Source organism: Nomascus leucogenys, chromosome 22a (genome assembly GCF_006542625.1).
Source record: "Nomascus leucogenys isolate Asia chromosome 22a, Asia_NLE_v1, whole genome shotgun sequence".
Lineage (NCBI taxonomy): Eukaryota > Metazoa > Chordata > Mammalia > Primates > Hylobatidae > Nomascus > Nomascus leucogenys.
Window position 1 is genome coordinate 59,133,783 of NC_044402.1, and position 21,435 is coordinate 59,155,217.

The 21,435-nt window shown below is 34.0% G+C and overlaps 1 protein-coding gene across 1 annotated transcript in view; it reads left to right on the plus strand.

Annotated features, from left to right (window-relative positions):
* The window catches only part of COL21A1 (collagen type XXI alpha 1 chain), a 182,266-nt gene that overhangs the window by 58,086 nt on the left and 102,745 nt on the right, over positions 1-21,435 (plus strand). The window contains exons 3-9 of the mRNA XM_030803600.1: positions 2,247-2,798; positions 11,202-11,370; positions 11,465-11,681; positions 14,033-14,206; positions 15,349-15,426; positions 17,489-17,497; positions 17,805-17,888. Of these exons, the coding sequence (XP_030659460.1) occupies positions 2,247-2,798; positions 11,202-11,370; positions 11,465-11,681; positions 14,033-14,206; positions 15,349-15,426; positions 17,489-17,497; positions 17,805-17,888 (1,283 nt within the window). The remainder of the gene's footprint in view (positions 1-2,246; positions 2,799-11,201; positions 11,371-11,464; positions 11,682-14,032; positions 14,207-15,348; positions 15,427-17,488; positions 17,498-17,804; positions 17,889-21,435) is intronic.

The window sequence follows — 21,435 nt, forward strand, 5'->3', positions numbered from 1 at the left end:
ACTCATTAACTGAGAAGAAAAGCTTCCCTCAGAGATAATTTTGAGATGACTCTATGGCAATAGTTTATTCCATTAATACATCAAGCTTTGGAACAAACAGTCTGGTATTGAGTCCATGTTCAGCCATTTTTGAGCTGCATGATAGGAAGATAAAGAAAGCCTTCTAGATTGGTTATCAGGACTGAATGAGATCATGCATGTCAAAGGCTTAGCACAGTACATCTCAGTGAATGTTATTATTGATTATAGGAAAGCTTGCCTATAGAGATAAAGAGCTATATTAATTATAGTTCTGTTACCCAGACTATCATTTAGAGATAGCACACTTTAAAAAAAAAAAGTTTGCTTATGTTCACATTTTAAAACTCATAAGCATCCTACTATAAATTAACTAAGGTCTCTATAAAAGTTAAATGAGGTGGTTTGACAATTTGCTTCAACTTGGCTTAAAATTTATTAATACAATAATATTTAAAGCTTGCTTAACACTTTTATAGTTTAATTCATGCGGTCACTCTATAATGTGGATACCCTTTCCTTTGGTTTTTCTTGGGTGGGAAAAGGGATTTTAATAAGTTAAGGGGCTTACCTAGTATCATCCAGCTTGTGAGGGCAGTAACTAGTATTTGAACCATGTTTTTGCTCTTCAATCCCATTCCTTTTCTATGATGTCATTCATCTCTCTAAGGAAGAGGTTCTCAGGACGGATATTATGTCTAGGGCTTATAAATGGCGTTATTTGCTTGTGTGCCCATGCTCTTGACTAACTTTACAGTTATGAAATACATGATCTGTGGCCCTGCGACAGGGAGAAGGGTAGGAATGGCCAAGAATAACCCTCTTAGAGTGAAAACCACTGAATCAGGTGGCACACAAACGCTAACAGCTTCAGACAACAATGAGTCTCAGTATTTAGGAAGGGCCAACATTGAAAAGCTCTGCCAACAAGCTTTTCTATCCTTTCTTCTCCCCGCAAAAAACCAAAAACAATAAATGCATAACCCTTTAATCCTACTCCATCCAGCTTCCAAGCTTCCAAAAATAACAGAAAAATTGCATTCCCTTGGGTTAGCAAGTTTGCCTCTGGGCAGAACTCCATTTCTGCTGTCCCTACCTTGACCTCTGGCAGTGGCCGCCATGGCAGAGGTTGTTGGAATTGTGTCCCTTACACCTTCTGAGGATACTACCACCTGCAGTAGAGCACTTTAGGAATAATGTCATAATCACAGATACGTTTTTGAGACAAATCCATATTTTGGCAATTCTTTTTATTTTTGGAACTTCTTGACTGCTATAAATTTAGGAGGGGATGGCAACCTAACTGTCGAAGGTCAGGAAAGGTTTTATGATAAAGCTGACAGGCAATCAGGGATCTGAAACAAGAGTATTAGTCAGGTGAAGAGGAAGACATTCTAATAAAAGGGAAGAGCAACTGCAAAGGCCCAGAGTTGGGAGACTAACACAGACTAAAAGATAGACTGGTTTGTTGGGGCAATTCCAATAGTTTGGAATGGCTAACAGAATGCTCAGAAAAGAACAGCTATATTTGTCTTCTTCCCTAACTTCTGTACTTAAAGCAGCAATAATAGCTATTATTTATAGCCCATATGATAATGAGATAATTTTATATTCATGCTTTGTTTTACATTTAGCATGTCACATTTATAACAGGGGAAGTCTTTTTCTTTCCACAACTGCTTATAACTTGTTCAAATGTAACTTGCACCAAAGAGGGTATTTTTTTTTTTCCCAAAAGGACGTTAGGATGTGTTGACCACATGTGTTTCCTGGCATCTTGAAACAAGAATCTCTATCTCTACTATGCAAGGAATAGCTTTATACCTTTAACCATAGATTGTTAGTACAAGCTAATGTTCTGACTACATTATTCACTGAATATGAGACATCAGGCCTTTAGAAACTCATCTTGGATATAATGCAAGTGTTGATTCATTGGGTGATCTTGGTTCATTTAACTTTTATCAACTATTAATATATCAAAGATGAAATTTTATTGGCTAGCTAAGTCCTGGAGTTAGTAGAAAATTTGTTTTTAATTTTTTTCTCCCTATTCACTGGCTTATATTTTTGTAATATTTCAGGTTAGCATTAAGCTAAACATATTTCACTGACAATTTAAAATAAGCAATGATATTAGTGTATAGCTGAAACTCATATATTTAAAATCTCTCCCTTTTTGCTTCTTATATAAAAGATGTGCTATGATGGTTTTCTTTTGCACTTAGGTTGTCGTACTGCTCCGACAGATTTAGTTTTCATCTTAGATGGCTCTTATAGTGTTGGCCCAGAAAACTTTGAAATAGTGAAAAAGTGGCTTGTCAATATCACAAAAAACTTTGACATAGGGCCGAAGTTTATTCAAGTTGGAGTGGTTCAATATAGTGACTACCCTGTGCTGGAGATTCCTCTCGGAAGCTATGATTCAGGAGAACATTTGACGGCAGCAGTGGAATCCATACTCTACTTAGGAGGAAACACAAGGACAGGGAAGGCCATCCAGTTTGCACTCGATTACCTTTTTGCCAAGTCCTCACGATTTCTGACTAAGATAGCAGTGGTACTTACGGATGGCAAATCCCAAGATGACGTCAAGGATGCAGCTCAAGCAGCAAGGGATAGTAAGATAACATTATTTGCCATTGGTGTTGGTTCAGAAACAGAAGATGCTGAACTTAGAGCTATTGCCAACAAGCCTTCGTCTACTTACGTGTTTTATGTGGAAGACTATATTGCAATATCCAAAATAAGGGAAGTGATGAAGCAGAAACTTTGTGAAGGTAAGCCTTAAAATGCCTTAATATAATTTGGGAAGCAATTAATAATTGTGCTTTTTACATTTTGATATAATTTCTTCATTAACACTGGTGTAAATTGTTATATTTAATGCCAATTATAATGTTACAACATTTATAATGTTATAAATATATTTATACTGTGAGCATAAATTTTTTGTGTTATATGTATTTAGGATAAATTTTGGTTTTTAGAAATTATTTACAAATCTATGTATGGAAAATACAATATTTTATAACATTTATTATTTTTCCTTTCAGTTATAACATGTCTGTTGTAGAAATTGTAGAAAAAAGGCACAAAGAATAAAAATATATATAAATCACATATAATCATATCCCCCCTGTTAATGAGTTTTTCTGTACTTTACATTCTAGTTTTTTTCCTTTTTTCCCCAGTGTGTTTTAGTTTATCCTTCTGCCTAAATCAAGATACTATTGCATATATAATTTCATACTTTATTTTTGTATTATATACTCTTGTGTATACAATTTTTATACTCTATTCACAGGATAGAAAATTTCCTACTGTAATTTATTTTAAATTTTTCCTGTTTTTGTACATTTAGTTTATTTCTAAGTTTTGCTAATATAAATGACAAAAATGAATATTCTTGTACATAATTCTGAGCTAGAATTTCATTATTTCTTCAGAAAAAAAGCTTCAAATTACTGACATTTTTAAAGTTAGGGGGAAAACATGTTAAAATTGCACTTTAAAAAGCTTAACTTCCCTTTCACAGAACATTTGAAAATAACAGTTTATTAATTATGTTTATATCATTTCATAAAATCTAACTTCATGTTCACGATAACTGCATGGTATGGGAAGGTCCCAGTTTTGGTAAATATTAATCCTATTATGGCATAGATATGCTAATATTCAGATTATTTTAGAGGAGAGTAATTTTTATATCTCTTATTTTTTAATATTATAGGAATTTAGTGTACTATATTAAAGTAATATTCATATAAAGTGAATATTAGTTTGTCTACAAAAACTCCCAAGGTAGGTGGCTTCACATTTGACAAAAAAATCCTGTGTGTTTATGGGTTAGGAAACAAATTATATCATTAATTCCTCTGTTTTCTTCATATTTGCTTGTGGGATATGGTAGAGAAAAACATTTTTAAATTTTCGTATTTAAGAGACTGTAGAAAATTAAACATCTTCTTCCATGAAACTTTAAATAAAGGTACTGTAATAAGTACAAATCACCACCACAGTTCTTTTTATGAATCTCTAGTAGTTAGATTTTGTTGACATTTATCATACTGAACAGGCTAGTGGGATTTAAATTTTTAATATGTGGTCATATTAGTTAGAATTCTTTGATTTTGAAGCCAGGTATATTTCATTCTTAAAACAGAGTTTTCCTGGAGAAATTTCACTTATCATTCATTTTTATCTTTAAATATAAATGTAACTGATAAAATGTTTGTTCAATATTTGCTTCAGAGACTTTTTCTGTGGATCTGTATTTTGGTAAATGCATCCTATTTTAATGATTCTAACTAGTAGATGTGCTTAAAAGAGTTAAACATTCTTTTAGCTAAAATGTATCATCTATAAACACAATCGAAATGGAAATCTTGCCAAATATATTTTCATCCACACTCAAAAAGATGTAAATAATTTATATGTCTAATCAGTTCACATATCTGTTGCACAATAGACATCTTTTAAAATGTTTTTGAAAATGCACTTATGGAATTTATACGGGTGTTCTGCACTTGACTTTTTTTTTGAGACAGAGTCTCGCTCTGTCGCCCAGGCTGGAGTGCCGTGGTGCAGTCTCGACTCACTTCAAGCTCCGCCTCCCGGGTTCATGCCATTCTCCTGCCTCAGCCTCCCGAGTAGCTGGGACTACAGGTGCCCACCACTATGCGAGGCTAATTTTTTCTATTTTTTAGTAGAGACGGGTTTCACCATGTTAGCCAGGATGGTCTCGATCTCCTGACCTCATGATCTGCCCGCCTCAGCCTCCCAAAGTGCTGGGATTACAGGCGTGAGCCACCGCGCCCAGCCTGCACTTGACCTTTTATACTGTATTAGAGTATGATTAATGCATTAAACTAAAACATTGCTATATTACAACAGCCACAAATCATGTAATCTGTATTTGAATCATTTGACAAATTCACATGCTTTTTCTTTGACACATACTTAACTTCTACGTTGAAGTGTTAACATGTAGGATGACCATTTCCTAATACTGTTTATTTTTATACTCTGCTGTAGTTGAATCACAATGAACAAAATATTATTGAGTTAAATGATATTTCCCACAGTTTATTTCATCTTTATGGACCTATTATTTCTCTGGAAGAGTTGTCTCTAATACTTTCCTTTCTCTGATAGGTGATGATTCCTTTATCTGTGTAAAAGACTTGTGCTGCTGCTGCAGCTACTGCTACTAGTACTACTACGACTACTACTACTACTTCTACTACTACCACTTCCTCTTCTACTACTACTTCTTTTTCTACCTTCTACTACTACTACTACGTCCTCCTCCTCCTCCTCTTCTTCTTCCTCCTCCTCCTCCTCTCTCCTCCTTCCACCTCCTTCTTCCTCCCTCCTCCTCCCTCCTCCCTCCCTTATTCCTTCCTCCTCCCTCCTCCCTCCTCCTCCCTCCTCCTCCCCTTTCCTCCCTCTTCCTCCCTCTTCCTCCCTTTTCCTCCCCTTTCCTCTCCCTTCCTCCTTCTTCTTCATTTTTCTCTTTCCCCCTCATATAAAACACATGAACATGAAACCTAGTCTCCTAACAGTATTGTGAATCATAAGCACAACGTTGTACAGCATATCTTTGGAACTTTTTTATCTTGCTTGACTGAAACCTCCCTCCTTCCTTCCCTCCCTCCTTCTCTTCCTTCCTTTCTTCCTCCCTCCCTCCCTCTTTTCCTTCCTCTTTCTTTCTTTTTATTTTTGGTAATGGCCAGCCTAACATGTATGAGGTAACATTTCAATGCAGTATTGATTTGCATTTCTCTGATGATTAGTGATGTTGGACATTTTTTCGTATACCTGTGGCCATTTGTATGTCATTTTTGGAGAAGTGGACAAATGCCCTTTGTCCTTTCCTTAATCAGTTTTTTTTGTTGCTGAGTTGGAGTTTATTATTTATTTTGAATGTTAACCCCTTATCAGATATATGGTTTGCAAATATTTTATCCCACTTCATAGATTGCCTTTTAACAGTTTTTTTTCTCCTTTGCTGCACAGAAGCTTTTTAGTTTGCTGTAATCCCAGTTGTCTATTTTTGCTTTTTTTGTTGCCTGTGATTTTGGAATAAATCCAAGAAATCATTACCAGACTGATGTTATGAAGCTTTTCCTAGTTTTCTTTTAGAAGTTTTATAGTTTCAGATCTTATGTTTAAGTCTTTATTTTGAGTTGTATTTTGTGTATGGTGTAAAATAAGGGACTAACGTTATTCTTTTGCATGTGGATATCTGGTTTTCCCAGCACTATTGATTGAAGAGATCCTTTCCCCGTCAGGCAGTCTTACCACCCTTGTCAAAGATAATTTCATTGATGCATGCAAGAGTGTTTTCTGGGCTCTCTATTCTGTTCTGTTTGTCTATATGTTTGGTTTTTATGCCTTTACCATACCGTTTTGATTACTCTAGCTTTGCAATATATTTTGAAATCAGGAAGTGTGAGGCCTCCAGCTTAGTTTTTGTTTCCCAAGATTGTTTTGACTGTTTGAGGTCTTTTGAGGTTTCATATAAATTTTAGGAATGCTTTTTCTACTTCCATAAAAAATGTTATTGGGATTTTTATAGGGATTGCATTGAATCTGTAGATCAAGTTAGGCAGTATGGACTTTTTAAATAATATTGTCTACCAATCCAGGAACACAAGATATATTTCCATTTATTCCTTCTTCAGTTTCTTTTATCAATGTTTTGTAGTTTTCAGTGTACAAGTTTTTGATTCTTTGGTTAAGTTTATTTCTAAGTATTTTATTTTTATGTTTTATAAATGAGATTATTTTCTTAATTTTCTTTTAAAATGTTGTTACTCAATAGAAACACAACTGATTTTTATATGTTGAATTTGTATTCTCCAAATTTGCTTCATTGGTTTCTTCTAACCATTTTTTTGGCATGGAATCTTTTATGTATAATCATTAGGGTTTTCTATATTTATGATCATGCTATCTGTGAACAGAGATAATTTTATTTCTTTTGTGATTTGAATGCCTTTTATTTCTTTTCTTGCCTAATTCCTCTGGCTAGTACAATGTTGAATAGAAGTGGTGAAATTAGGTATCTTTGTCTTGTTCCTCATCTTAGAGGAAAAGCTTTTAACATTTTACCATTGAGTGTGATGTTAGCTGTGAACTTTTCAAATATGGTCTTTATTATGTTAAAGTAGTTTCCTTCTATTCCTTACTTGTTGAGGGCTTTTATCATAAAATAGTGCTGATTTTTGTCAATTATTTTTCTGCCTCCATTGAGATGATCATGTTATCTTTTCCTTCATTCTGTCAATGACACATTTATTGATTTTATGTGTCGAAGTCTTTCATCCTGTGGATAATTCCCATTTGGTCATGGTGTATGATGTTTTTGATGTGCTGTTAAATTCAGTTTGTTAGTATTTTATTGGGGATATTTTCATCTATATTCATCAGGGATACTGGCTTGTAGTTTTATTTTATTATGGTATCTTTTTCTGGCTTTGATATCAGGTTAATGCTGGCCTTATAAAAATAGTTTATAAGTGTTCACTCCTCTTCAACTTTTTGAAAGATCTTAAGAAAGACAGATATTAATTCTTCTTTAAATGTCTGGTAGAATTCACCACTGAAGCCACCTGGCACTAGGCTTTTATTGTTGGGGTGTTTTGATTACTGATTTAATTTCCTTTAATCTCTAGTTATAGGTATGTTCATATATTCTATTTATTCATGTTTCAGTTTTGGTAGGTTATATGTTCTAGGAATTTATTCATTTTTTCTAGGTTACCAATTTGTTGATATATAGTTGTTCATAGTGGTCACTTAAAATCCTTTTTATTTCTGTGGCATCAATTGTAATATCTCTTCTTTCACTTCTTGTTTTGAGTCTTCTCTCTTTTTACTTAATCTAGTTAAAGGTTTGTCAATTTTGTTGATTTTTCCAAAAAAGCAACTGTTAGCTTTGTTGATTTCTTTCTATTTTTTATTTTCTACTTTATTTATTACTGCTTAAATCTAAATTATGTTTTTCCTCCTGCTAACTTCAGGCTTAGTTTGTCTTTTTTTTTCTGTAGGTCCTTGAGGTATAAAGTTGTTTATTTGATTATTTGATATCCTTTTTCTTTTTTAATTTAGGCATTTATTGCTATAAACTTCTCTTTTATTACTGTTTTCCTGCATCTCATAAATTTTGGATGTTGTGTTTTTGTTTGTCCTCAGGTATTTTCTAACTTTGTCTCTGATTTCTTCTTTGACCTAATGGCTATTCAAAAGTGTGCTATTTAATTTTTACATATTTGTGAATTTTTCAATTTTCCTCCTGTTGTTAATTTTTAGTTTTATTCCATTGTGGTTGGAAAATATACTGGTATGATTTCAGCCTTCTTAAGTAAGACATATTTTGTGATTTAACATGTGGTTTGTCCTGGAGAATGTTTCATGTGCAATTGAAGGGAATGTGTATTCTGCTGCTGTTTGGTGGAATATTCTGTATGCATCTGCTAGGTTCATTTGGTCTATAGTATTGCTCAAGTCTTCTATTTCCTTATTGATCTTCTGTTTGAATGTTCTAATCATTATTGAAATCCTCTACTATTATTGTGTTTCTGTCTATTTCTCCCTTCAGTTTTGTATATGTCTGCCTCATATTTTTGTTACCATGATGTTGGCTGCATATATAATCATAATTATTATATCTTCCTGGTGAATTGACCCTTTTGTCATAATAGGATATCTTTCTTTGTCTCTTGTTATAGTTTTGTACTATGTGATATAAGTGTAGACATCTCTGATGTCTTTTGGCTACCATTTGCATGGAATATCTTTTTTCATTTTTTCACTTACAGCCTATGTGTGTCCTTAAATTTAAAGTGAGTCCTTTTCATTTCTTTTCTATTTTCTTTTCCTTTCCCTTTTCCCTTTTCCCCCTTCCCTTCCTTTCCCTTCCCCTTCTCCTTTCCCATTCCTTTGTCTCATTCTGTTGTCCAGGCTGGAGTGCAGAGGCATGATCATAGCCCACTGCAGCTTCAACCTCCCAGACTCAGTCAATCCTCCCACCTCAGCCTCCTGAGTAGCTGAGACTACAGGCACATGCCACCATGCGTGGCTAATTTTGTTGTTTTTTTGTTTGTTTGCTTTTGTTTTTGCTTTTGTAGAGATGGGGTTTTGCCATGTTGCCCAGGCTAGAGTCTTTCATAGATAGTATATAGCTGGATCTGTAGCTCTAAACAATTCAGCCTCTCTGTGTACTTTGATTAAGGAGTGTAATCACTTACATTTAAGGTAATTACTGATAGGGAAAAATTATTATTGCCGTTTTGGTAATTATTTTCTGTCTTTCCTGTAGCTTTTTGTCCCTCTTTTTTTCTTTTACTGTCTTCCTTTGTGTTTTATTGCTTTTTTTGTAGTGATGCCCTTTATCATTTTATTTATCTTCCATAGGTATTTTCTTTGAGGTTCTCATAGGGGTTACATGAAACATCATGTAATTATAACAATTTATTTTAAGTTGGTATGAAATTAAATTACATATAAATATTCTATATTTTTGCTACCTGTCCTTTGTTACTGATGCTACAAATTGCATCTTTTTATATTTTATATCTGTTAACATATTTTTAAAGTTACAGTTTTTAAAAATGCTTTTGTCTTTTAACTTTTACACCAGAATTAAAAGTCATTTATGTACACTATTACAGTATTATAGTATTGTGTGTCTGTCTATATATTTACTTTTATCTGAAAAATTTATACTATCTTATGCTTTTATGTTGCTGTTTAGTATACTTTTGTTTGATCTTGAAGGACTCCTTGAGAATTTCTTATAAGGCAGGTCTGATGGTGATGAGCTTTCTCAGCTTGTGTTTATCTAGAAAAGTCTTTATTTCTCCTTCATTTTTGAAGGACAGTTCTGCCAGACATAGCATTCTTGGTTGGCAGGTTTTTTCTTTCCTTTCAGCACTTTGAATATGTCATCCCACTCCTGGCCTGCAATGGTGCTATTGAGAAATCTGCTGATAGTCTTATCAATGTTCCCTTGTACATAACAAGTCTCTTTATTTTCTTGCTGCTTTCAAAATGTGATCTTTGCCTTTAACTTTTGACAGATTATAATGTGTCTCAATGTGGATTTCTTTGGGTTTAACTTAGCATGTATTAGGCTTCTTGAATTTGAGTGTCCATATCCTTTTTCAGATTTGGGAAGTTGTTGGCCTCATCTCTTTAAATAAGCTTTTTGTCCCCTTTTCACCCTCTTCTTTTTTTTTTTTTCTGGAACTCCCAAAATGCATATATGGGTGTGCTTGATGGTGTTGCATAAATCTCTTAGGCTTTCTTCACTCTTTCTCATTCCTTTTTCTTTTTGTTTCTCTAACTGGATAATTTCAGATGACCAATTATTAAGTTTGCTGATTCTTTTCCCCCTGCTTGTTAAAGTCTGCTATTAATCATCTTTAGTAAATTTTTTCAGTTATTGTATTCTTCAGCTAAAGTATATCATACTTATTTCCTATATAGATATGTAATGCTAATGATTATTCTTAAGAAAATATTCTTTATACATATGATTAATATACAATTATAGATGAGAAAATATGTCCATTTGAAGAAGTTTCATGAATAGATGGGACCCAGGTTACGTTTTTTCCCGAGAGACAGACTAATGATATTTGAGTTATAGAAATATAAGCTGCTTGAACTAGAAAGAAAATCAAGAACAGAAAATACTTTTTACCCCTTAAATGCTAAGAATGCAAGAAAAGAATTTTAGTGTTCATTTTTGAATTAAATAAATTAAAAGCATTATCCAAAGTTGTATGACTAGTTAATAGGAAATCCTAGTGAGAATCATAAATCCTGTTCCATTGTTTTTCTTTTCCATAGGTGTTAGATTGTCTCATATTGCTATTGTCTCAATTTTTTGCTAAAGACAATACATTAACAAATATTTATGTTATATTTTTGTTTTACTTTTATCCCTCATTTTTTAGAGAAAAAAGCATATTAAGATCTCACTCTTAAATGTGTAAAATACTTCTACATTTTCTCAGAAAATGTATTCATATATATTTAAATACTATACATATGTAGATTTTATAATTCTAATTATAGAATACTCTATGGTCTAGTATTTCTCCCTTGATTTTTCTTTTATTTTTTGAGTAGTCCATGATTAATCAACTTTTATTGCTTTTGCTTTATAGAATCTGTCTGTCCAACACGAATTCCAGTGGCAGCTCGTGATGAAAGGGGATTTGATATTCTTTTAGGTTTAGATGTAAATAAAAAGGTTAAGAAAAGAATACAGCTTTCACCAAAAAAGATAAAAGGATATGAAGTAACATCAAAAGTTGATTTATCAGAACTCACAAGGTATGCATTATATGTTGACACAACTTTTTTGGGGGGATATGTCTATGGACATGTCAAGAATTCTTTAAGCTTACACTTGCTCTTCTTTTTCTAGTAATGTTTTCCCAGAAGGTCTTCCTCCATCGTATGTATTTGTGTCTACTCAAAGATTTAAAGTCAAGAAAATTTGGGATTTATGGAGAATATTAACTATTGATGGAAGGCCACAAATAGCAGTTACCTTAAATGGTGTGGACAAAATCTTATTATTTACAACAACCAGTGTAATTAATGGCTCACAAGTGGTTACCTTTGCTAACCCTCAAGTTAAGGTAAAGATGCCTGGGATAATACCATGATTACGATATTCATGGGGAAGCACCATTGAGTTTATGTGTGTTGGGGAAAAGAGGGCTATAATTTTAACATGAGTGGAAATATTTTTACTTTAAATTTAATGTTTCTGTGTTGAAGAAAACTAACAAAGAAAGGAAAATTTTTTCTTGATCAATATGGGGACAAATGCTGAGGGGAACTGATGTATTTTGAGTGCCTACTACTAGGTACCAGGCACATTTAATTATAATAGCCATCCAATAAAGAAACCATTGCTCCCATTTTGCAGACAAACTAATATTCAAGGATGTTAAGTTCTCCCTCAAAGTAGAACAGCTAATAAGTGATGACATCAGGAATTAAATTTTGGTCTAGTTGACGTCAAAGTCCATATTGGTCTGTTTTACACTGCCATGTTCTACAGGATATTTACATGAAGACATATCTGTTAGAATATTAAATACCAGATACATAATAGGTATGAAATTTACCTTAATTTAGGAGGACATTTTATTTCCCCGAATGGAATACATATTTAATAGAATATATAAACTTGAAAAAGTTTATTTTGAAAATCATGTTTTCAGAATCCAGATGCGATAATAAAAGTAAGTTTTGCTCATTATTATAATTATGATAGTCTAAAGCCATATTACACAGTTTAGGAAATATATATGGTAATATATATAAAATATGCGATTTCTTCATTTAGTAAGTATATTACATTTAAAAAATTGTTATTTGCTGTCTTCATTAAAGCCAATGTGCCAGATTGTGTAAGAAATGACAAATGAATAAGGCATGTTTCTTACCTTCAAAGAGCGTATTTCCAATAGGATATTCAAGGCAACTGGTATCAAATAGAAGTACAAAGTGTTAGTGGAGTGTGGATGGGAAAATGTGTTCTAACATAAAATAAGAGGAAATCTGCATAAGTGAAATAATTTTTGAACTGGACCTTGAAGGATGTATAGCATTTTGATGGAGATGGATATAAGGGCACATTAAATAAATGATTCAGTATTGAGTCATCATGTGTGTAATAAAATGCAGGGTTTTTATTTAGAGAATGCAAAGTGACTCTCCTGTGTTTAGAGTATAAGATGCATGGAAGAAAAAGCTCCCTAGCTGTAAGCCCAATTTATGAGGAGCCTGGAAAGCCATATAATGTGGTTTGGACTTTATTCAGTGAATGTTTCATCAAAAGGTCTTGACCATAGTGTGTCACGGTCAAGGCAATCTTCTCTACTTCTTTTTCTTCTTCTGTCCATAAATAATACTTTCAACTTTATCTAAAATTAGGCCAGGTCCTGGGGATACAGAAATTAATAAGATGGAACATCTCCCCTAACAGAACTGTAGGGAGAGAGATTAATTCTAGTGGTAGTCTGAAGGATGGCTTGGAAATGAAAGGGTCAGAGATCTAGGCAGATTTGAAAATTATTGAAGTAAAACAAGAGTTCCAAGAGCCTAAATTATGGCAGTGACAATGAAAATGAAGAAATGAATTTGAGTCATGTTGAAGAAATATACTGGATAGAACTCTGCATCTGGTTAGTTACTGCAACTCGAAGAAAGAAACTTATGTTTAGAGGATGCTATTACGTAGGGAAACGGGGTCAAGAAGAAAACTCTGGGGGGTAGTTCAAGTTTATTTTGTTGCATACGTTGTTGGGCTAATTGTGAAACATCCTGAAAAATTATTCTACCTAGTATTAGAATTATAGGACCCACACATAGGAGAGGTACAGGCTGTTAGTGTAGACATGGGAGTTATTACATAGCAGTGATAATTGGCCTGGAGGAATGGATGAGTCAAAGAGAGAGTGAAAAATGTCCAGAATAGACCTGTGAGTAATGCCCTCATTGAAGGGTAGGTTGAGGGAGAAGAACACTCAGAGGCAGAGAGAAAGAATGAACAACTAGAGAGGAATAAATGAAAATGATCAAGATTGTTTGAATTCCAGAAGTTGAGTGAGATTATCATGGAAGATTGATTAGTTATGGGGCCCAAAGTTGCAATGAAATAAACAAGATGAGGAAGGAGAGAAGCCATTTGGATTCAGAGATTATTAAACTCATTTATGACTTTGAGGTAGTTGCTTTAGTAAGTTGTTTGACACAATTTCTTTGAAATATGTAATAGGAACTCAGATAAAGATTAATGAAAGAACTGGTGGATAGCATATGAGGTCCACCTTGGATCAGGGTGAATTAATGTATAATACAGTCAGTCTGTGTGGGATGAAGTTTGTCAGCAATGGTTAGGAACAAGGGAGTAAGAACAAAGAAAATAAAATATCGTTAGGGGCTTTATTTATCAATCTTCCACACTTTTTTTTTGTAGACGTTGTTTGATGAAGGCTGGCACCAAATTCGTCTCTTAGTAACAGAGCAAGATGTAACTTTATATATTGATGACCAACAACTTGAAAACAAGCCCTTACATCCAGTTTTAGGGATCTTGATCAATGGGCAAACCCAAATTGGAAAATATTCTGGAAAAGAAGAAACTGTTCAGGTAGATAAATAATGATTTACTCTTTGAATCATATAGAATGAAACTTTTGCTGTCCTTTTTAATAGTTTTCACTACATTTAATCGTATTTAACTTAATTATGAATTCCCTTAAGTTGTTCACCAAAATGTGGTCAGTTCATTAGTGAAATTATGTGTATGTATATGTATTAAAATGCAAAATTGGACTTAATCTATTTCATAAGAATATTTAGAAAAATGTTCCCCTGGGTTCAGGATAGAATTCTACATTTCTAGGAAACATTAATTTCATGTCTCCCAAGAGAAACAGTTTAAGTAATGAATTTGGAAAAGAAAATATAGTTTCATCTGTAAGTGGGGCTATAAAAATGTCTTTGCAGCTGCAAGGATAAAATTAGATTAATTCATGTCAGGGTTCTTCACAAACAAAACTGTTCCTTAAAAATAAAGCAATTGTGGTATGTTCAAATTATACCTACAAAAGTTTTGTTTTGACTTTTTGATACCTCCTTAAACTGGAGTATCTGTATTTGGATGGAGAAATGTGGCTGTAAACACCATTTCTAGAAAAATCCTTTATTTGAAAAGGTATGTCCCTCCTGCACTGTTTCTATTAAAGGACGAGTCTGTCATTTTCATATACATGTTTACACATGTGGTCTCTATGAATTAATGCTACATGTCAAATTGTAGTAAATATTTAAAGATTAACAGGTGCTGGGCCTACTAATCACACAACACTCCATGCCAGCAACTAAATAGCAAAGACCAAAGATGGCTTCTTGAGTCCACCCTATACCATCAGGAATGTTGTAGAGATTTAAGATAAACACAGAAAACCTGGGAAAACTTTTAAGTGTCCGACAAAATGCTCTTTAGATTAGCTTTTAATACAGGAGTACTAAAAAAGCCTCACTGAGTTCTGGAAGAAAATCGGAGATTTGCTCTTGGTGCTAGGGAATTTTTCTTTAGTAGTTAATGTTGCATCACATCTTTATAGTGTAAAGTATAAAAATTTTGAATTTTCATTGTTTTAGCTAAATGCTGTGATGTAAACCTTACACAATTACTAACCATAGTGGATGTTTCTATGTATCTGAGTTACTCTTATAAAACAATTAGCTTGTGCCTCAACTTTAATTCTACTGGGTTTATGTTCTTAGTTTGATGTCCAAAAGTTGCGAATCTACTGTGACCCAGAACAGAACAACCGGGAGACAGCATGTGAGATTCCTGGATTTGTAAGTAGGAGGGATTGTTTTGTTCCCAGATGTTGCTTTAGCACTTTCAAAGCAATAAATAAAAAGTAGATAATATCTGAGTATTAATTTAATATGTAGACTTAATTTTAGTTTTTAATGTTAGTGGAAGTGAAGTTAGATGAAGCAAAACATATTTTGAGGTTACAATTGAAATGAAATTGTTATGTGTCATTGTGCAAGTGTGAGTGAAAGACCACAAGGAAATGTTTTCTTGTTTTGTTTTGTTTTGAGTCAGAGTCTCACTCTTGTCGCCCGGGCTGGAGTGCAGTGGCGCGATCTCGGCTCACTGCAACCTTCGCCTCCTGGGTTCAAGAAATTATCCTGCCTCAGCCTCCAGAGTAGCTGGGATTACAGATGCCTGCCACCACACCCAGCTAATGTTTGTGTTTTTAATAGAGACGGAGTTTCACCATATTGGCCGGGCTGGTCTCAAACTCCTGACCGCAGGTGATTCGCCAGCCTCAGCCCTCTGAAGTGCTGGGATTACAAGCGTGAGCCACCACGCCCCGCCAGTAATGTTTTTTCCCATCATCTATGACTATGACTATTCCAGTGCTCAGGTAAAGCAAGATGAGACCTGCTCCAGAAAAATGTAGGATGCTTTGAATGTCAGTGTGTGAAATACATCATTATACTTAATATAATCATGTATAATATAATATAACAATATAATAATGTACATTAAACACGTGGACAGAACACCCCAAACAGCACACTTCTGAAGAGCAATAAATAATTATTTTTCCTTTTCACTGACACTTTTTCTCAAAGTGTCAGTGAAATAATGAATAGATACTTTTCTTGTTGTTGATACCTAAGTAAAAATTTATTATAGTTCTAGAATATAAGCAGTGTTTCTATTTATTTAGCTATTTTCATTAATGTGTTAGGAGGAAAAAGATTATGAGCTAAAATGTTACAGCATCGCATGGGTGTGTGTGTGTGTGTGTGTGTGTGTGTGTAATGAATCCCCTTTCCCCTGGGCAAAATATTGGTGTATTACTGCTAGTGGAAATATGGTAGAATGTTGTACAACTTTTTGACGATGTGAATTCCCAGTGATATTTGAGTCAACCATAGTTTTTAAAATGTGTATAGTTAGGTTGTCATCATCTTCTTTTTTCCCATCAAATGAATAATGTATGGATCCACATGTTCTAAAACCTTGAAGACACAGAACAGCACATTTAAAAGATCTGTAGTCAGAGTTTTCTAGAAAGGATTTAATTCTGGGTTTTCTAGATAAATAACTGTTTAAGCAGTATAGTTTTAGATATTTATAATTTGAAATGTAAATCTCTTTTAAAAGTGTTAATAAGCTATGGCATTTGAGAATTCATTGTGCATACTTCATTTATTGATGTCTCTGCATTGACATATGATCATTACCATTATCCTTTCATATGATGAAGCACAGCTTTAGATAGCTGATTTTGAATTCTCACTTCCACTTTGTTTAAATGTCTCCTTCGTTACTCTCAGGTGTGACTTTCTGTGGCCTGTTTGCCTTTTGCACCTTCAGTCCAACCTTCTCATTTTTGAACTCATTTTTATTGTTTGGAAAGATGATTGTCCTTTTAAAATTGTATGTTATTGAATAAAACACAGACTATTTTAGGAGAAGCTCTCCTCAAGTGCAAGATTTTAATGCATGAAGTTTGTAACTTCCTCAGATGTGTTTCAACATTTTTTTTCTGGTTCTTAAATGATTTCCTGAAATTTCAAGACAGCATATAAATCTCATCTGGAGGTATTTTTTAATCTTGCATGACTATTATGTCAAGCAGCTCTGGTGTTTTAATTTTCTTCTTCTACTCACCTTAAAAAAATATATCCTTTCTGTATTCTCCTATATGAATGGAGTAGTAACATATATAGATAGGTGACTTTTTAGGATAAATGCAGGGAAATATTTTGGTTTTTGTTGGTTTTCATACTTCATATATCTCTAATCTGGATGGTGAAATATCTGTATATTAGGCTGATAATTTATAACTTTTATTAAAAACATTTTAAAACACACTTGTTGTTTTTCTTTCAGAATGGAGAGGTAGGCTTGGATACTATTGTTCCCCTTAAGGTAATATTTGTATTGTGGGACCACTTAGCTCTTTTCCAACAACTGTAAGTATATACATTAGACAAATAGAACCCATTTTTATGTAACTTCAATGTATTTAATATTTATAGATTTTTGTGATTTGGAATTTCCTGTTGGGTTGGGCTAAATAAAATTTGAAAGTGAATGTAAGATATTTTTGCCGTTTTACACAAATATATAAATGCATAAACATACGTGTGCATGTACCTATATGTCTTTCCATGCTTGTTGTCTGTTTCCATTTTTGTCTTTGTAGTGCCTTAATGGTCCCAGTGATGTAGGTTCAACTCCAGCTCCCTGTATTTGTCCTCCGGGAAAACCAGGACTTCAAGGCCCCAAAGTGAGTAACACCCAATTTGCTCTTTTTGTTAAAACACACAAACAAGAGCTGGGTAAACCATACAATTCCTAATCACCATTGATCCTGTTGAGAAATTTCTATCTGATTTCTTATATGGTTTAAAATCTCAGTTTTAGTCATTTTTTTTTTCTAGAAAAACAAGTGTATTCTAGACTAGATCAGGATACCTTTTGAACCTAAAACTGTATCTGTCATCCACATTAAACTGAGACAGTATTATTTGTTTGGTCGTTTTTTTCCCCCAAATACTGCTGCTAGATCCCAAGAACAATACTTCCTTACAATCTGGTAAAAAATGAAGAAAGGGCATTTGTTAAGACATGGTCTGAATTCTTAAATCTCTCGGTTCTTAATTTGTCAAAATAATTTTCGGATGGAAAAAATGAAGTAAGAAATTTCAAATTGATTTTATTATTGTGAGTTTGATGTCTAATTCAAAAATAGAGCCACATACATTTATTTCACTTAATCGTGTACTTTTGGGGAGTATATTCTCTTAGTCATTTCCATATTTCTGTATATGCGCTTGTTCCAGTTACATTTACATATTGATTTGTATACAAATGTACATATACATTTTTATATGATCGGAGCCATTGTGTGCGTACTACTTTATAACCAGTTGTTTTATACATAATATGTTCTGAATATTTTTCTATGCAATTTAATATTAATGACTAAATTTTTATTTTTTTTGAGATGGAGTCTTGCTCTGTCGCCAGGCTGGAGTGCAGTGGCGCAATCTTGGCTCACTGCAAGCTCCGCCTCCCGGGTTCAAGCGATTTCCCTGCCTCAGCCTCCCGAGTAGCTAGGGTTACAGGTGATCACCACTGCGCCCGGCTAATTTTTTGTATTTTAGTAGAGATGGGGTTTCACCATGTTGGCAAGGATGGTCTTGATTTCTTGACCTCGTGATCCACCCGCCTCCACCTCCCAAAGTGCTGGGATTACAGGTGTGAGCCACTGCGCCCAGCAAATGGCTAAATTTTTAAGTAAGTTGTGCTTCTTGTGGCATCACTTAGACACAGCCTAAGTAAGACACTGAGAAGTGTAGTGGTTTGTCCATGATAGATAAATCTTGTTTACTTAACATTATATTAAAATATCACCTAAATAAAATAATGTGTAACTTGAAAGCAAGTATGTTTCCCTAAGCAAAAAGATAATGTTTATGTGTATTGATCACCTCTTACTTGAAGTGACCATAATCATTTTCGTTAAATATGAATTGTAATGTTCATTTAGACTGAATTTTCTGATTAGTGAATTTTCTGAATTTTCTGCTGGTCCAAGGTAATTTAATTCTTTCTGTCTTTTATGTGTATTTCTCTATTCATTTTTGGGCCTAACCATTAAAATAAAGAAAGATATGGAATTTAAGAAGTATACATTTGATCTGTCTTTCAAAGTAAATCTCTGTCTGGCTTTAAATTTTAATCAATGTCTTATTGTAAGTTATTTTTAGATAGCATTTAGAAGAGTTAATTCAAATCATCTTTAAAGTAACCATCTATTATTTTAGATGCCTTGACATAAAGGAGAAATACTTATAAAATTCTCCTGGGAGAATATAACCTGGAAGATACCTTGGTGTGTCCTACTAGTAGATTCTTTTAAAAATATATATATTCGTATGATTTATTCACCTTGTAATATTATACATAAAAGTAATTTGACCTGCATGAGATATAATGTAGAAATCAGAGACCCATGCTGTCTGACCTATCAAAGCCTAGAGTGCTTTTCTGACTCTCAGTGAGGTTCAAGCCACCTCTACCATCTCCAGGGTCTCCAAGGGGCTGTTCACTTTTGGGAGGCACCTGAAGCCTCTGCTGTTTTCTGATTGTCATTTGTGGTCCAACAGATGTCTTGTAGTGTCAGCTGCTTTTACTCATGTACTTTCTACACTAAATTTTTAGCACACCCATTGTCTTATCTGATGAAGCCTCTAATTTTTTAATATTTCCAGGTTTCATGTGTTTCTCATTTTCATTTTCTTTTCTTAGTCATAATCTAGCCCTATTGCCACCTACTACTCTAAGTGAAATTGCAGTTTTCCACCAATCTTCAAGTTGGCGTGCCTTTTTGATCTGCTTTCCATTTTCTTCAGAAAATCTGGCAGGAGGGCAGGAACACACACACACTCTTGCATCCATTTAGGGCTCTTTATCCTGGAAGTGGTTCCTTACCCAGAACATGGACCTGTATGTAAAAAACAGAATCCCTAGCAACACTCTAAGTTGCACTTCTTTTCTGGCTTTGAAAGTTGATAGGGTTTTAATTAGTTCAACAGAACTTGAATTAAAACAGATGAGACAAGTTTACTTTAGGTTCCACTGAGGCTTATTGGCCATTTTTGTTATATGCTTTCTGGAAAGGTTTGCAGAAGTCCATCAAATAGAGTGACCTGTAAAGAACAGATCTAGCTTTTCTATTAACCAGAAATAGAGTTTTAGGAGATGAGTGTGGGGTCGAGCCTGAAACAGGAGAAATTTTTGTATTGATAAATGGGGAAGTGCTGATTCTAAGATAGTTATTTTTTTTAAAGTTCTTTAGATTTCTGGAAAATATGACAACACTGCTGCAAAACCAGGTCAAAATGACAAGGTACACCACACTTAGACTTATCATTGTCATTGTGACTCTTTATCAGACATCAAAAAATTTTCTGTCACTAGACTGTGTTCTCCTGGAAGAATGGCTTATTTTTTATCCCTAATGACAAACATAGGGAATGATTAACGAATCCGTTGGAATCATTTGTATATGCAAGCCCTTCTTTTGTTCACAGTAAAGGTTAATAAAAAGAAAATTCTCCTTTGGCACTCCAGTGTGGCCCAGTGCTTAACAGTAATAATTTTTGTTAAAGGAATTGTGAAATTGTCAAAACAATAAGATCACCCCTCCCCCCATTTAACCTATACGGAACGCGCTTCTGTTCTGCGAGAAAGATCCAGGTCAACCCCAGCTTGCAAATAACTTCCTTTCAAATGACCTGTGCATGCAAATAACAGCTTCTTCCCCTGCTTCAGTAGCCAGAGGAACAGTTGTGGTAACAAACTCCTACATTTGCTCTAACCTGAAATGTTAGATGTATTAGGTCTGAAGTGGAAAGAAGACATTTTTGTCTTTTTTAGGTCAGGACAATTTTGTAATAACTACTTTGCTCCGAGATACCACTTTTACTATAGCCATATCTCTGTTGATACCCTTTGTTACACCCTAGTAATTTTGCCAATTAGAGATTCATTGGGACTATCGAGGTACCCTCTGTCTAAAACACAAAAGCCTTTGGAAAATTTCGAGGGCCAAGGGCATTTACATTTTTATGTTAAATTTTTTCAGACTGAGTAGAATCCTTCTAGATTAAGGGAGCGGTACTTGGGTTCTGATGGAGGAAAGAGGTTGATTTTGGAGAATGGAATAGGTCTTAGGTAAGATGCTCTTGTGGAGACCAGAGGGGTAGCATGAAGGCATAAGGTTTTTGAAATGAAGGCTTACAAACATCGTATTTGGACCTATATGA